Source organism: Rhipicephalus sanguineus, chromosome 1 (assembly GCF_013339695.2).
Source record: "Rhipicephalus sanguineus isolate Rsan-2018 chromosome 1, BIME_Rsan_1.4, whole genome shotgun sequence".
Taxonomy (NCBI): domain Eukaryota; kingdom Metazoa; phylum Arthropoda; class Arachnida; order Ixodida; family Ixodidae; genus Rhipicephalus; species Rhipicephalus sanguineus.
Window position 1 is genome coordinate 249,122,326 of NC_051176.1, and position 17,256 is coordinate 249,139,581.

Consider the following 17,256-nt stretch of genomic DNA (forward strand, 5'->3'; position numbering starts at 1 on the left):
GTTTAGAACACCACTAGACTTAGCAGCATTGCTCTATTTTCACCATTTAGCACTGGCACCTAGCAGCCTTGCATACTAGGATGCCCATACTTGTGTGTTGCAGCTCTGAGTGGCTCTGTGTGAGCGATATTTAAAGCACAGGTTTTTCTAGACATTTCTCCCCCCCTTTTTCTAGTCTGCTGTATTGTGCTCCTCGCCTATGTAAGCATGTTTGTAGCTGTAGTTGCAGTATGGCAGGCTTGCTTATGCAGGTGGTAGTATTTGCACCAACTGTCTGAAAAAGATCCGACGTGGACATTTCATGTCCTGCTGGCTTTAATTTCGGTATAGAAAAGCTTTTTCCAGTTAATTTATAGCAAGCAGCATTTATGATCATGAAACCTTGTGGTGCTAAAGCTGGGTTATGCACAGGGGGAACTTGGGAAGTATTTGTAATGCTTTCATAATGATTTGACAGGTGTCTGTCTGCCTTGTCTATGGAGAGTGTGAGAAGTAGCATGATTGACTGTTGCCTGCTGCCCTCTATGTGGGTGTGCCAGTGGTGGAGTAATACAGTAGGGAATGGTCAATCTTGGGGCTAGTTGTGGCCATGGCTTGAATGTAATAACGTCCATCAACACACATGCTATGCACCTATGCTTTTTTTTTGCCTGTATTGACATTAGCTGGCAGGCTGGTTCTGTATATACATGTATTGCCTTGCCTTCTTTTGCTTCTTCCTATACCTTTGTGCTTGATACTTCGTTGAGAACGATACTTTGCTTGTGCATGTGACCTTTATCTAATATACGTCGTGATGCTTGCTTTCATGCAGCTTGGTTATGTTAAAGATGTTTCTTAAAAGCATTAGCTGCCTCTTTGTTGCTAAGTTTTTAATCTGCCCATTGGTTGGCTTGTGATGCTTTCACATAGTCAGTCAGGGCTCCTATGGTACTGATGTAGGCCGTAGATTTAAAAACATTTGGGACTAAATATCAATAGCTCGCTTTATTGTATTTCAGTGCGCATACTTGCATAAACAATATCAACAAGTGTGCCTCTGTGAAGTGTTTGTCAGAAGCTTCACCAGCTTGTTGACTTGCACAGCTACATAGATCACTTGCTGCCTTTTAGTAAGTGCAGAATTAAGTGTTTGAGAGCATTAGAGAAGGCTGATATCATTTAGGATCGCCTCATACAACTAAATGCCGACACTGGAGTAAAAGCCTTTTAATACACAAGAAATGTTTTACCGTTGAGTAATCCAGATTTTTTGTTATTTTGTGTTACATACTTCGGGCAGCTTTTGCAACTTTTCTTTTTCCATATTCTGTTCTTCCATGCCTACTCCATGCTACTGGCTGCTATATGTACTAGATATAAATTATGATGCCACCATAAATATGTGCTATATGGATTACACAAGCAGCAGCATTTGCATGAATAATGAATTATGTGTGGATTAAGTAGGCAGCCAGATCTACAGCATGTACCTTCCAAGCCTTATGGCTTGTTGGTGGGCTAGATTGTTCTGGATCATGGTGAACATCTAACAGCATGAACAAATGAAGGACAAGACCGACAAGTGTAGAAAGTCTGCGCTCATGTGTGTTTTCGTCCTGTCCTCATCAGTTCATCCTGTTATCTTGATGCTTTCCAGGAGTGTTCATAGCTTTGGCCTCAAGTACTGGTTTGCCAGTCTATTTCCTTCAGTGCCATGGTACTGCTTGATGAATGAAATACAGCATCCCATGCATGCTTATCAACAGACTTAATGCTGTAACTTTTTTTTATCATTTGTCTTACGTTTGACCAGTATTTTGTGCAATTTTATGGCCCCCAAAACTTTTCTAAGTGAGGTCTCTTGTTTAGGCCGTGTCTGCAGAATTCTTGAATTGTCATGATATTAACTGCCCGCTTCAAGGATGGAACTTGTCAGAAAGTTTCTTCATACTTAGGCAGGCACCTAAGTGAGAATGTTTGCATGTAGGCAAGCACCTTTCTGTACCTCATACCATGGCACACTTATGCAAGGTCTTGTGGCAAACGTTTTGCACGCCCTGTCTTAGTTTTTGTGACAGACAATGATCTTAAAAGAATGCATTTTTGTGTAATCATATTAATATATGGTATAGTTGGTTTATGACAGCTTTATGAGCAACAAGGATGCCAACCAAAAGTAGGAGCAAGGAACTAGAATTTTCAAAGAAAGTACAGCTATGCTAGCGATGGCAACAGCACTGGTGACCCTTATATAATCAGTTCACTTTGACATTGCACCGGGCTGTGTGGCATTTAGCTTAGGGCAGTGTAATTGTGGTGCAAGGTATTTGTATTTGTCCCAACTATTGTTTCTAAGCAGCACGAGGTGGTCTCATTATGTTACACATTGGAACTTTTAAAGATATTTTTGGCAAAAGCACACCAAGGTGGTCTTCCATTTACCTTGAAGCAACAAAAAATTAAGGTATTGGTAGCTTAGCAGACTAAATTTTGCAATGCAGAAACTGTGTTTTTAAGAGTAAAAATAAAATGCCATAAAGGTCAAGTAGGGTAGCCTTCTTGTGCGCACGTGTATAAGTAGAAGATAGTTCTAATGAAGTGTCTCCCATGCTCCAAAGTATTTGTACCATGTACATGCATCTTTCTTTTTTTTGTCATGCCCATTCTGCATTTTTAGTCTGATAAGCCACCAGGATTTCGTGTTAGCAAGGAGAGGAGTGGGGGGGGGGCGTCGTAGTTTCACTGAACCCCTCTTCTGTGCATTGTGTTGCAGCCTTTGCTTTCCTTTTTTTCTATTCTTTTTTTTTCTGTTTGAAAATTTGTGTGACTGGAACCTTTCCTTTGTTTCATTCCTATACCTCCTGTTTTGTCCCATTTGTCTTGCTCTTGTTTTGTAGTTGCAGCACCTTAGTAGGCGCCTCTGACAGCGTGCTGTCCCAGACTAGTGTATGCGTGGCGTGTGTGTATGATTGTGTGTGTGAGATGACATTTATTTTTTTTTTCTCTTATGTTTTGAGTTGATTTTGTAGATCTAAATTGTTTTTGATTCTATTTCTTTTTCCCCCTCTCCCTTTCCCTTTCTTTCTTTTTCCCCCACCCTCCTCTTTGTAGTCCCTAGTCTTGCTGGTCAAAAGTTGAGCTCAGTGCGTCAGACTTCACTCGAAGAGGAGGCCAACGCCAAGCAGGAAGTACACATTGTTGAAAACCCCATAAACCAGCATCAGGTGAACTGCTAAGCAGAGGTGGAAAAACTCCAGCAACATGGAGGGCCCACACAGGAGAGCTTTTTCGTGGCAGCACTCCAGCTGTAGCGTTGGTGTGCAAAGACTGTGTTGGTCGTTGGGGGGTCACAGATGCAAAAGCAAAGGGACATGAGCAAAAAAAAAAAAAACACGAAAAAAAAGTCAGCTAGGCTTAAATGATAAAGCTGCTGCTAGAATTGCATGTTATCACGTTACAGATGCTTGTTGGTGTACCCACACGTACATTGAAGCTTGCACACTCGTGCCTGGTGGTAGTACAAAGCTTCGTTCAGTCTTCTAAGCTCAAAAGGCACTGACCCTAGTGTCAGACCTGCATACATGTATTTTGTGAACTTTGCCCTATTCTCAAGTATGCATTGATCAGGGAATCCTGGATTCTTTTGGAGAGCACCTTAAGAAAGCAAAAAATGCAAAAGCTGCACGTGTGCACCTACTTTTGTGCGTGTGACCAGGCTACATCAGACTTGCAGCATCTTGCATTGAAGCTGTAGAGTATAAAGTCTGTTTGGCTACAAATAGTACAACGAAAGGGCTTCAGCGACAGTGCTTGCCACTGGGGCTGCTCCAGCCAGCTTTGAACAGTTGGGTATGGAGACTGCAGAGGAGGACCAATGCATTGCTTGTTGATGCTTTTTGTAATGGTGCGTTAAGTTCACAAGGGTGCAGCTGTGTTCCTCGCAGGCTGGAGCATTTTTAACACATCCAGAGTTCGTGTGTGTAGGCTTGCTGCATGCACCAGGGCTCATGGTCACGTTATGCAAAAACAGTGTTGTGCATATAAAACTTGCTCCCACTAAGAATGGTTGTTGTTTTAACTGTCCAGTCTGCTGTCATTGCTTGCTGAAAAGAGAAGGCAGGGACGTTGGGCTGTGTTGACATTGCTTGTTTTGCTCTGACTCGCCCACCTATGTCTGTTGTGGATTCTGGCAAACTGAAAGTGCGCTATGTGCTGTAAACATTGCAAAATGGAAAGGTTTGGGCATGTATTTTTTTTTTCCTAGTGAGGCCTTGTTTTGAAGGGCTTACATTGTAGATGGTGGTTGAGACGGTGTACTGTACACAGTGTATACATGAGTGAAGCCTACTATACAAGATGTATAAATGACGTACTTTTACTTTGACTATGGGCATATGTTGCATTGTATGTTGTGTGTGCTGCTCTTAAAGATTCAGCCGAAGAAATGTATTTTTATTATAGTTTGTTCCTTACAACTGCATGTACAATGAATGCATTTGTTTTACATCTATGCAGGTACATGCACATGGTACAAATAAAAGCAAAATCATACACATAGTGCTTTGGCCTCCTTTCTTCATCCTGCACGTCCCATTAAAAATTTGTTGGGAGTACGGGAACTATATCATACAGTCATGGGTATCTGCAGGGGGGTGCAAAAGGGGCACTTGCTTCCCCCCCTCCACCCCCAAGCCACACCAGTGCTCCCCCAACCCCAAAGACTAAATCCTGCAGACACCCATGCATACAGTAGTAAAAAAACATTTCATTATGCTCTGGTAAAAAGAGCTTTGGCATCTGGGGCTTATAACTATACGGATATTGCGCCAAATTAGGCTTTGTCCCTAGCAGTCTTTATGTGCTTGGCACACCAGGTGCCAGTGACCTCAAAGATCAATGGGCACCCAGGTTATGAGCATTGGTACAACCATTTTCAGTGTGAACTGCAACTTTGTGCCTGTGGTTGAAAAGGCCCCAAGACTGCACAATGGCCTCAACAAATGTAACATGTGATAAATGCAGTAATTTATGTGGTGGTTAATTCCAATGTTTAATAGGTTGGTGCCCTTTTGAGCATGAGCACTGTGTTGCAGCTCGCACTAAATGTGACTTATGTTTATGGCACAAGTTTGCACTATTGAGCCTCAGTTGACAGGCATTTCTGACTTAGTGCCATCCTGGCAGGTGTACGCATACGAAGAACACCTACGGTGCAGTGTCAATATTGCGAAAATAGTTAACAGTATGGCACTTGCTAATGAGACCAACACTACCACTGGCACCACGGCAAGGTCTCCGCTTGGTTCTGGCAGAGAAAAAGTAAGGATAACAATGGCTAGAGGGCCATTCTGAATGGCTGTTTCCAAGGAAACTGCTATAATCTGTTTACTTGAGAGTCTAAACAGCCAAGCCATTGTTGCACCAAATAAAAATCCCGTGACTACTACCACAGACGCAGCAACTACATCCATGAGAGTGATCAGTGTGACTATGTACCAGTAGCTGTACGTTCCTATGACTAATGCAACAAGTAATATGGCCACAGAGAAGGGTTTCACAATTTTCTCTGCCACTTGAGCCCATTTCGGCCGCTTGTATTGGATGAGGAGGCCCAGCCCCAGTGGCAGAGTTAGCGCCACCAAGGACACAATAAGGTTGGTGAATGGCACTGCTGGTGTGGTAGTACCAGCTATCTCCCGGCCTAGGGTGTGCATCCACAGTGGCATCAGAGCTGCAGGACCAAGCATCACACGGATCAGTAGGCAGAAGGGCACAGGCACGCAAAATGCATCATAAGTGCTACTCAACAACTCAAAGAAGCAAAAAAAGAATTGAAGACCTTATGTGCACGTGCAACCAACTTGCTTAGCATTCATGTTCAACTATTCTAGATGAGACTTTGCAAAGCTTTCAGCAACACAGTAAAAGCTCATTAACTCGGAAAATAAGATAATTCAGACACGTCCTATGGTCCTGGCAAGCATTCGCATTATTTGCTGACGTCAACATATTGTTAACTTGGCTATACTTGGCCGCAGTCTGGTTTATTCGGACAATTGTCTGAGCATGTCTGTAAAAGAAAATGGCCTCCAGGGCCACTGGCTTGGTGTTGACAGTCTGCAGTTCCAATGGCCACCCTTTAAAAAAGGTACAATAACATCCACAGAAGCCATGTACACATTCAGGAAGCAAAATGTGATTGCACAAGAATAAAAAGTTTATGTGGTTCCAAAGATTTTGCATCAAGTTGAATGTGTGTAGCCTCATTTGATTTGCAGTCTTCACATCCTATTAATGCAATCTAAGCACCTTTTTTTCTTGTGCCCATTGTGACCAAAGCAAAAGAGGAAGCTTACAGCAATAGAACAATGGTAAAATTTCGGGACAAATTATGGGACTTTAAATGGTTACTCATGCTGGCACTTCAGATGGAGACGTTGCTGGCCTGAGCTACTACTCATTATCTATAAGCAAATTATGGTTCTTCACTTTATATCTAACACACAGTCATGACATCGGCTCAACCACTGAAACACAACATTCAAAATTTGGAGGGGAGGTGCTTATATTTGCACACGAAATTTTCATAATTCAGATTAGGAGAACATAGCTTTTTTCAATCATGGCTGCTTTGGTTGGAGGAGTGTTTTTTTTTACCCAAATGAAGGCAATAAACGGCTAAAAATGGCGCGTTAACACAGCTTCAAAATTTGTGGGTTACTTCATTGCCACTCCATCAAGAAAAGTTAGCCTTAGAACCTTACTCAATGTTTCCTCAAGGCTAAGTGAACTGGAGGAACAGCAAGGGCTAACAGGCATATGATTGTACACACAGAAACCACCTGGATGCACTGTGCACATGGTGGCACCAGTATATGATAAATGTTGCTTTTACTTTTACTACCAAAGCAGGCAATACTAGATGCTAATGATCCCAAAGCATCACACTTCACCATTTAGTGGTGGCTTTTTAACCATATAAGGAAATAAAAGTACTGGTGAAGACGGACACGAGTGCAGCGAGCAAACCTGAACAGCAAAAAACCACTGCTTTCTGATATAAGATCCTGACACTGCAATTTTTTTATAGACACTTGGGGTGAGCCTCAAAGGGTGAGGTTTAACTAATGTTCTGGTAACATTGTGCAGCATTTCTGCTTCTTGTATGCCCCTTCTTTCTGACAGACTTCCTGACACACATGACCATGCTAACATACTTTACTACACAAGAAGACGCACATAAAAGTCCTTATGCAGGTGAACAAAAGAAGGGAATGTTTTCGAGGGGCTCGTTTATATGTTAGACCCAAACAAATTGTGACAAACGGGTGATTTTTCATTCACTTCAGTTCATTTCAATTTACGTCACGAATAGTACACTACAGTTAAAAAAACAATTAGCGTCCTCTATGCTTCCCCTGGCCTAACTGTCAGTTCGATTCATTTGCTTATGCAGGTGAGTATTACATATGTGTTATTCCCAACGTACACTGTGAACGTATTCAATGTGAAATAAAATTTCATTGTAGATAACTATTCATTACTTCAAGTACGAAACATGAAAATGGTCATTGCCAAGTAAGCTAATGAAGTGAGATAAAGTGAGTGAAAGCCTGCATTGTGGAGGGAATTACATGAAATTAAACCTAGAGAGAGAGATAATAAAACGAGAGAAAGGCAGGGAGGTCAACCAGAATTGTAGCATCCCGTTTGCTACCCTACACTAAGTGGAGTGGGAAAGGGAAAGGAAAGCAGAGAGAAGAGCAGGCGCAGGACAAAACAAACAAACAAAAGGACGGTGTAGAGCAGGAGTACTAAAGCCTATTCAATAGGCCACTGGCACGCAAAAAGTTCAGTAAGGCCTTAATTTATTTTCGGTGTGAAGACAGTTCGGGTCGGCATTCTAGCACTGACTGTTCCGACAGGGGTCTGTCGTCAAGGCGGGCCAACACAGCAGCTAGCGGCAGTCTGTGCGAGCTGTAGCGAGGGCAGCGACAAAGAATGTGGTCTATCGTTTCTTCGCTGTCACACTGGCTGCAAGCAGCACTGTCTTCCACGCTGATTCGGAAGGCAAAAGATTTAGTGAAAGCAACACCAAGCCACAGTCGGTAACTTAACATTTAAGTGGTGGAATATTAAGCAAAGCTCCTCAAAAGCATCATAACCAAAGAAAGAAAAGCCTACATGGGATGAGCCCATGACCACCGCTAGACTGAAACAGCTACTTATCTGGTAATGAAGACAAAAGGGGTGGCGTTGCACTGCCATAATTAGTGCAAGAGACTTGGATTCAATCTGCTGCTATTTCTGAAAGGCCTTGTAAATAAATTACCCCACAGTTTATTTCACTTTGGATCAAGCTACCATAAAAGCCCTTCACCAGGTTTGGGTACTGCTAAGAGAGAAGCATTGCAACTACTGTGTCTGCCAATTACTATGCCAGAGTATAATGCCACGAAAAAAGCTGGAAGATAAACGCCCATGTGTCCTTCCTCTAAGACAAGCTGATATGACATAGGCATGGCACATTCACGTCACAGTTGTTGAGCCTTCAGTACCCAAATAACCAGCAGCTGTAATAATCTGGGTATCCTAGTAGAGTGGAAAAAACCACCTGTGCATACTACAGTTGATTTCGTATTACTTTCTAGTGTCCTTTTAAAAGGAAGCATTATACGGGACAGAAGAAACTATTTTCATCAGCACAACTAAACCAATCTTGATTACATCAGCTGCGTTTAAACAAAAAAGTTTTGGGACTGTTAGGTGCACAGCTGCCGTTAAGGCCATCTTTCATTTTCTAAAACAAAACTCATAAATAAAAAAAATTCCAATAAACGAAGCAGCTCTACAATACAGAAGCGAAAAAAAATATATATATATATCGACAGTACTAGCATACTGAGTGTATTAGTGCATTTAAAGTGGGCTGCTCGGAATTGTACCAATAAACTGTGAATAGAAATTTTCCAACCTCATGTCAGCAATGCAATGATTTTATGCTAACGCTTTGGGAAGTTCGGACATCATATTCATCCACTTTAGATTACCTGAAAGCAATGTGAAAGCAATGAATGAAAGTGGACGAAAAAACACCCCTTTCATCGGTGGGGCCCAAACTCACAACCTTCATATCACGCGTCACATGCCATATGACGCCCTCTGGCAAAAAAAGCATTCCGCACTCGCCGCCTTGGCTACGAGTGGCACTGGCTCTCAGGGGTTAAACACACAGAAATACCCAACAAAGTGGACGAGGGAGCACCTTTCGTCGTAGCGCAATTGGTAGAGCACTGGGCGTGTAATTTGAAGGTTGTGGGTTCGGGCCCCACCGACGGAAGGGGTGTTTTTTCATCCACTTTAATTCATTCCAATTTATGACATAATTACTACACTACAGCTAAAAAAACAATTAGTGTCGCCTATGCTCTCCTTGGTTTAATTGTCTACCGGTTTCATTTGGATGAATTGAAATTGTGCTTTTAACAGTCACCAAATATCAGCATTCTGTATTAAATGCAATAAATTTTATTGTAGTGGTCTAGCAGCTATCTAACGACAGAATTTTTTAGTTTCACATGTACTATATGAGTATGAAAACTGGAGTTGGCCAAAAGCTAAAGCTATCACTTAAAGCATAGTAGAAGGGAACACCAAGTGAGCTACTATGGAATGGAACATAGAAGTTGTTTAAGTTGTTTAAATGTTAAATTGCTCCACTATCTTGCTTCTGTTAGTGCATATTAGTAATTTTTCCAGTGCATCAACTCATGAGTTTGTAGCCGGCAGATGACAGACATGAATATGTTATTGCAAGGCAAAACCAGTGGCGGGTCCAGACAGGAGCAATTCTCGCCCCCTCCAAAGCTAATTAAACCCTCCCCCAAGTGTGGTGCCTCATTTCTATACGTATAACAAAGAACTAATAGGTGACTGAATTGGAAAACACAACACAAAGTTTAGCTTCCATAGAAGTTTTCAGTTGCATGTTTAATGAACCACCCTCCTCCTCTCCACACTAGCATGTGACTTGCCCCTGCCGGAAAAGCCCAGGGCATGAGGTATGGCAGTAAACTAAACTCAACAAACAGAACTATTTTACTGCAAACTTTTAAAGCCCACAGGAGCTTTAAGTTTCACTGCAAATCAAAGCACTTTATTAGAGCCTACTAAGACTTGTCTACAAAGGCACCAAGATTTACAAACTCGTTTACAAAGGCAATTTTAAACATACTGTTTGAAAGTGTACAAAAAAGAAAACTAAAAGTGTGTGTTTAAGGGTGTTTGCAACCACCACCCAGAAAATGAGAGTCTGGATCCATCTCCAGAAAAAATGTGCAGGTGATACCTTACAAATTGAACTTCATGCCACAATTTGTTGATCTTGACCCAAAAAGGCAACTACACTAGCCTTATGGTGATCTTGGATTCAGCGTCCCAGCTGGAGCCAACTTTTCAATGAGATTACTTTTGAAAGTTTTTGCCAGTTGCTTCTGTGGAATTCTGCTAGGATAGGGAACCACTCATTTTTATCATGAAATTTTTTTATGCCAAGTGGATTTCCACAGACCAATACATTTTTCCAACTTTTCAATGTTTAAAAATATTCAACTCTGCCTCCATGCTACTATCTACTAACATTCTTGACCAGCTCACTTTATTATCAACTTAGTTTGGCTCGATTCCCCACTTTGAGTTTTTGACCAGGGCTGGTATAACGTAAGACTCATTTTTCTCAATTCCATTCCTTTCTTATCATTCACAATTCATGACCAGCTAGTTCTTGTGCCTATGTGGGTGGAATGCAGCTTGGACCACTGACGAGGAGTGAAAAGGAACAGCATCACAATGGAATTATTGCATTATTCCTGCACACACTGAGCTTTTCATCATTAGCTTTTCTCTCAAGAATACAGGTTGGGCATTCTTGTGCATTCATGCTTGTACATGTACACATGCATACATGCATGCTTGCCAGTCTCGTGATGTGTTTCATTTGAATGTTAACAGTATCAGCTTCAACTACACCATAACCCTGCTGATACATTTTTCAGGGGACCATGAAAAATGCATATATAATCTGGAAAAAAAAAAGCATAACATCCAAAAATGCTTGTGGTAGCATTATTGATGAGACAAAAAGCTACTTTTAGCAAAATTCTTGTGAACTTGTATAGGAGGCCAACAAGCTATAGAAAACCTGTTCAGTTAATTAAGCTTATTATCACTGCCTGGCAGTCATATTGATATCAGCAATGATCTTAACAAAAAATCACAATCTCTGCGTTACATAGCAGGTTCTACAAACTGACCATTTTCAGGGGCGACATGTAGTGATCAATGCAGTTGTTGTGATGAATGACACCACGTTGGCCGTCTGCTGTAGCAGTTGTTGGATGAAATGACCAACAAGACAAAGGTAAGAAATAGGAAGCTAATACACATGACCTTGTGAAAATTAAATGGGACCAATGCTTCAGAGCACAGGAACTGGGGAAGCGTATCTAACAGAAATATACCAATGAAGTTCTACTGTACCAATGTTTTTACACACTTGTACATACCAAGTGCTCCTACACTGCTCATAAAAGTCATGGTAACGCTGAGGTCCAAGTCCCCCTCAAACAGCAAAGTGTAGAAGTTGCTGTAGATTCCACCAGGACACGAGCCAATTGTAAAGAGCCCAAGCCTTGTTATTGGATTTTGGAGAAGCAACGTTGAACTTCCATACGAAATCTGAAAAAGCACCAAAGTATAAATAGGAAATGTGCATTACAAAGTTAACTTAAACATTAAGTTTTCACATTCCCTGCACAGCTTTCTGTTGCATGTGCTGGCCTGTATAGGCTGTACAAAACCTCTATGTTGACGCAAGGACTGTTTCGAATAATTCTTCTGCAGAACAGCTGCAGTAATTAATTAGGCTGATGCTGCTGTTCCTTAAGGAATGCAATGGACACATTATTTCCACTCAGAAACCTCTATTCATTCAGTAAGAATGTCTCGCTTTGTACATGTCCAATATACATATTATTGTTATTAGACCAATCTCGCCATGTTTGCATTCTTTAATAATAATGTACAGTGTTATAGTATTACACTTCTTTCCTTCAATGAATGCATCTTACGTACATCTGGTAACATGTTTTGACAAGGTCACTGCTATGTTGCCCCAGATAATTTGAAGCAGTTGTTTATCATTTACAAGCTCAGTTATTGTGACGTCAAATTGTGAGCAATAATATGCATACATGTATTATTATTATTAATATACATACATGCATAAATGTATATAAGCCCGTTTTCTTCTTATATCAAATGGATTGTGTGCAAGCTTCAAATGTAATGTTGCTTCAGAAATGTGGAAATGTTGAATATCCTACTTGATATATGCTCTTTTCTTTCTCTTTTCAAATATTCAATTCTATAATAAATCATCACTATTCACTTCACACTCCTCTACTTTACAGCGGTGCCGGGAAGCAGGCATGGGCGAGGCAAGCAAATCATGTTTCTGCATCGTCTGCAATGTGTGGCAAGAGGCAGCTTTCTCTTGCTTGTTCCCCATCCCAAAAATAATTTCTAATCACATTTCTGCCGGCTAGAAAAATGCAATAAAACTAGGTGGTCTAAAACATTTTTTTATGCAACAGAGACTTTAGCCATATTTATTCTTCTCCAGCAAGGATATTACTTTTTCATGTCCATTTTTCAGGCGCAACCATACTTGTCCGCAAAGACAGGCAATTATGATTGGACATGAACTTCATGTGCAAGAATGAATGAGGATGTGTATGGGGGCAATATTTTTAATAAATTCTTGCATGTTATGTACAAGATATTTATTAAACTGATCGGGCCAAAAATTATTTCTAATCACATTTCTGCCGGCTAGAAAAATGCAATAAAACTAGGTGGTCTAAAACATTTTTTTATGCAACAGAGACTTTAGCCATATTTATTTTTCTCCAGCAAGGATATTACTTTTTCATGTCCATTTTTCAGGCGCAACCATACTTGTCCGCAAAGATAGGCAATTATGATTGGACATGAACTTCATGTGCAAGAATGAATGAGGATGTGTATGGGGGCAATATTTTTAATAAATTCTTGCATGTTATGTACAAGATATTTATTAAACTGATCGGGCCAAAAATTATTTCTAATCACATTTCTGCCGGCTAGAAAAATGCAATAAAACTAAGTGGTCTAAAACATTTTTTTATGCAACAGAGACTTTAGCCATATTTATTTTTCTCCAGCAAGGATATTACTTTTTCATGTCCATTTTTCAGGTGCAAGCATACTTGTCCGCAAAGATAGGCAACTATGACTGGACATGAACTTCATGTGCAAGAATGAATGAGGATGTGTATGGGGGCAATATTTTTAATAAATTCTTGCATGTTATGTACAAGATATTTATTAAACTGATCGGGCCAAAAATAATTTCTAATCACATTTCTGCCGGCTAGAAAAATGCAATAAAACTAGGTGGTCTAAAACATTTTTTTATGCAACAGAGACTTTAGCCATATTTATTTTTCTCCAGCAAGGATATTACTTTTTCATGTCCATTTTTCAGGCGCAAGCATACTTGTCCGCAAAGATAGGCGACTATGACTGGACATGAACTTCATGTGCAAGAATGAATGAGGATGTGTATGGGGGCAATATTTTTAATAAATTCTTGCATGTTATGTACAAGATATTTATTAAACGCACAAGAGCTTATGTCAATTCAATACAAATTTGCTTTGGCTGCATATTAGTCAATCGGTAATTTGTATTAGGCCTGCCATCAATTATAAAGCTTTATGACCTCGCAAGTATAAGGCTGCCATGGACATGTTTTTGAATTTGCACAGGAAGTAAATGATAATGGTTTCAATGGGGCTTGAATTGTCAATTGGTCCCATCAGATATGTAGAGCCCCCGGTTTAATGATATTAATACGGATTTCAGGCCTCAGATACGAGGCCTCTGAAACTACAGGTATTATCATTGAAGAGCAACATATTGAATTTTTGCTGTTCACAGAACTACTATAAAACTTCACCGGTTTGTGTTAAATCACTGGCACAACTCACCTTTTCTACTGTGACCCAGATCTGATTGCATTTATAAAACATGTGGGAGAATGATTGCATATAGTGAAATAATGGGCACTAAGTGAACTGCATTAAGCGTTTGTGTATATGGGCATAAGCTTCTCTGTTTTATTGAATATTTGACAAATTTGTTGGATCGAGAGAGGCCAACAAGCAATTTCAATTGAGCGTTTTAGGTTAGGGGACGCAAGAGGCTTGCGTCATGCTTGTGAACGCAAGGTGCTTGGATTCCAGCAAAAGCCAAGCACACATTGGCTTCTTGGGTATGCAGGCCACTTGCATCCGCTAAACTAAAACTATTTTATTTGTTTGGTCTGTCAACCACCAACAAGCAAATATACAGCTGGGTATCTCGTAAAAGAGGTTAGTTGTTGATGACCTTCCAGTCTACTTTCTAGTATGACAACATAACTCACCAGTGGCATAAAGATGAATTGGCAAAACATGCCAATAGCTGGAGCAACCGGCCTCTTGATTTGTGAGAGTACCACATGCATATCCAGCTGGCATCCAACATTGACATTGTTCAAGGCGACCAAAACTCCTATTACAGCTCCAAATACCATCGAAAATACGGTCAATTCCCGCACGACAAGCATTTTGTGGATGCCTTTAGAGGTCTCATTCGTGATGCTGTCTTCAATTTGCCATAATAGGTTGGCATAACCAATCTTCAGTGGATCTAAAAGCGTTGAAAAGTTGTCACTCGGTGAGATGCTTTCCAGTGTTAATGCGATTCCGTCTTCACTCAGATGGACCACCGATGGATCACTAGAGTGTAGTACAATGGTTGCCCTGCTCAATTGCTGAGTAAAGTGAAACGTTAGATTGACAGGTTCGTAAAGCTGCATCCTCGTCTCAGGACTAGTAAAATTGAGCATACATGTTGATGATTGCGCTAGTAGCAGTACTGCGACACAAGAACGCAACAACATGGTGTGCATACTGGTGGTCGGTGCACTATCTCCGGCGGCAGGTCGAGCTCGGTTCGATGGGAGAAGAGCGGAGATAAACCTCGACCTATCGCAAACACCATTAATCAGCAGCAGCAATACGTGGCAGACAAGCCAACATGTGAAGCCCCTTTATCAGACATGTCTACCGAAGCAAGCTGATAAAATGTGCACAAGTACACAGGAGCTCGGGATTTAGGAACCATTCTATGGCAGAAATGTTAAATAGGGAAATTTAGAATTGGGTACCCAGGCCTTGAGTTCGTTCGGTTTGCGTACCGCGCACAGATCTTCACGAGATCAACGCAAATGAGCCTTGGGGACGGTTTGGCCACGCACACTACTTTCCAAAAATAACGTGGTTAGCGCATGAGGCATGTGCAGTGGCGGCGACAATCCCAGGAGGCTGTCGACGCAAAGCTCTGGGCATCCCATTCTAAAGTTGTCTAATGTTTCGGTGTCGCTTTCGAAGCATTACACTAACAATCGCACTTCTTCGACCAGCAGCAATACCGCCGCAGCCGTCTACAGCCTCGAGTCACGGTCCATTCAGTGGTTTCTCTGAAGAATCTAAGCAAACCGGTCAGAAAAGCAACAGGTGCAACCACGAGTGTAACATCACTGATGGAAATAAGTCGTCGAGCAATGGTGGCAAATCGTCGCGTGGTGGTGATCACAGCACAAATTCAGAGTTTGGAGAGCTGTAGAACTAAGAATGCACAGTGTGAGGGTAGCGTGAACACTTGCGGGCTTGAGTTGAGGAGGGGACGGAGGGGACACCGAGGACACGACCCCAGAGAATATCTACGACCCCTGACCACTGCAGGGGTTGACTGGGTTGACGACGACGCGTGACGACGACATATGAACGATATGAATTCACGGACGACGGGCGACGGGTATGTCGCAATTGATTGCTTCACATTACTGCTTGAACGTAATTAAGCAACGCATGCGCGAAAGGAAAAAAAAAAAAACACCAAGGTTTTAATAACAACCACTTGCACTGATGACTAGTTGATTCTGCAGATCGAAACCGAAAGTGACTGACTTGATCCGGGAGACGGCCGCTGACTATTGTGACGGTTGTAGTTGCTGGAGCTGGACGTGTTGTGATATGATGATGTGACTACCGTACCACTTTACGGGCTCTTCTGTGTCTTTTTTTTTTCTTTTTTAGTCTTGCTTTTAGTATGAGGTAATCAAGAACGACTAGGAATGCAACATCTTCGCTTACAGTTCTGTTGGTTCAACTTGCTATTCATAGTCTTTGCGGTAAGCTTCGGTCGTACTACATGTTCACGCATATCTACACGCAAGAAATCGTCCTTGCCTCCTGACTGTACACTTACGCGCGAGTCTCGAGATCGAGCCCGACACGCACTGAATTTCTCGACGACGATTGGATCTTATTCGCAGCTTGTGCAAATAAGCCAATCGCGACTGAGAAATTCGATCCCGATCGGGCTCGACCGCGATCGAGAATACAGTGTGTGACGCCCGTATCATACAGGTGTTACACAGTGCATTGAGGATATTAGTATGAATTAAGATTTCTGTGCAGTCGGTGATCATTTTCCTCATTCAGATAATTGCTGATAAGCTAAGCATCGAAACGTAGTGTTTTGATTGATGGCTGTATAATGTCATGTCCTTCAATTAATCTTGTTTTATTTTCAGACCAATAGTTTATGAAACTTTTAAATTTTCTAGTAGGTAAGGAATGCACAACTGTTGAATGAAATCTAACTGACAATTGTTAGGCACCTACGCAAGGTATTTGTATTTTTTGTTGTTGTCTTCATGAAGTTATGTTAACATTTCTGAGCTGTCGTTGACTTCAAACATGATGAATTGATTGTCTTAAAAAAAAAAAGGGACGAAATATTTAGTCATCAGTTTTAATCGTTCCGGCCTGAATGACATTTCTTTTGTGTTATTTGTCTTGCACAGACTTATCAGGTACAGTGTTCTGGGCAGAACTGAATTGTTCGTTACACTGCTTTAATAGGAAAAGAAATTTATTCTAACACCCGCTTTTTTTGCTTTCCAGGATACGTAAAATGGCGTCTACATTTTCAAGTGCTGTAGCTTTAATAACTGCTGGAGACCTGCATTCTCTTGAAAGGTCCCTCAATAACAAGCATGTGAGCCCTGATGAACGGGACGAGGTATAATATTCTCAGCCTTTTTTTTTTCTTTCACTTCTT

General features: G+C 41.2%; 3 protein-coding genes across 4 annotated transcripts in view; 2 read left to right on the forward strand and 1 right to left on the reverse strand.

Annotated features, from left to right (window-relative positions):
* The window catches only part of LOC119376984 (protein NDRG3), a 28,565-nt gene extending 24,025 nt beyond the window's left edge, over positions 1–4,540 (forward strand). For both annotated transcript variants that reach the window (XM_037646642.2, XM_037646637.2), the window contains exon 14: positions 3,094–4,540. In XM_037646642.2, coding sequence (XP_037502570.1) covers positions 3,094–3,218 — 125 coding nt within the window. In that variant the 3' untranslated portion in view covers positions 3,219–4,540. The remainder of the gene's footprint in view (positions 1–3,093) is intronic.
* On the reverse strand, positions 3,726–15,171 carry LOC119377003 (solute carrier family 10 member 6). The gene is made up of 3 exons (XM_037646648.2): positions 14,510–15,171; positions 11,547–11,718; positions 3,726–5,713 (listed from the first exon to the last, which is right to left on the reverse strand). The coding sequence occupies exons 1-3, from the start codon at positions 15,035–15,037 to the stop codon at positions 5,127–5,129; spliced, it is 1,287 nt and encodes a 428-aa protein (XP_037502576.1). The 5' UTR covers positions 15,038–15,171; the 3' UTR covers positions 3,726–5,126.
* Positions 15,172–16,124: 953 nt separating this feature from the next.
* The window catches only part of LOC119377015 (kinase D-interacting substrate of 220 kDa B), a 63,586-nt gene continuing 62,454 nt past the window's right edge, over positions 16,125–17,256 (forward strand). The window contains exons 1-2 of the mRNA XM_037646653.1: positions 16,125–16,321; positions 17,100–17,217. Of these exons, the coding sequence (XP_037502581.1) occupies positions 17,110–17,217 (108 nt within the window). The 5' untranslated portion in view covers positions 16,125–16,321; positions 17,100–17,109. The remainder of the gene's footprint in view (positions 16,322–17,099; positions 17,218–17,256) is intronic.

What these genes read in the sequence shown, in the direction of transcription:
- LOC119377003 (XM_037646648.2), bottom strand. Translation starts at nt 15,037, where the DNA reads ATGCACACCATGTTGTTGCGTTCTTGTGTCGCAGTACTGCTACTAGCG. An exon ending in AATTCATCTTTATGCCACTG is followed by an intron (nt 11,719 to 14,509) that starts GTGAGTTATGTT and finishes GTGCTTTTTCAG; the next exon opens with ATTTCGTATGGAAGTTCAAC. An exon ending in GAGCAGTGTAGGAGCACTTG is followed by an intron (nt 5,714 to 11,546) that starts GTATGTACAAGT and finishes TTGGTCCTGCAG; the next exon opens with CTCTGATGCCACTGTGGATG.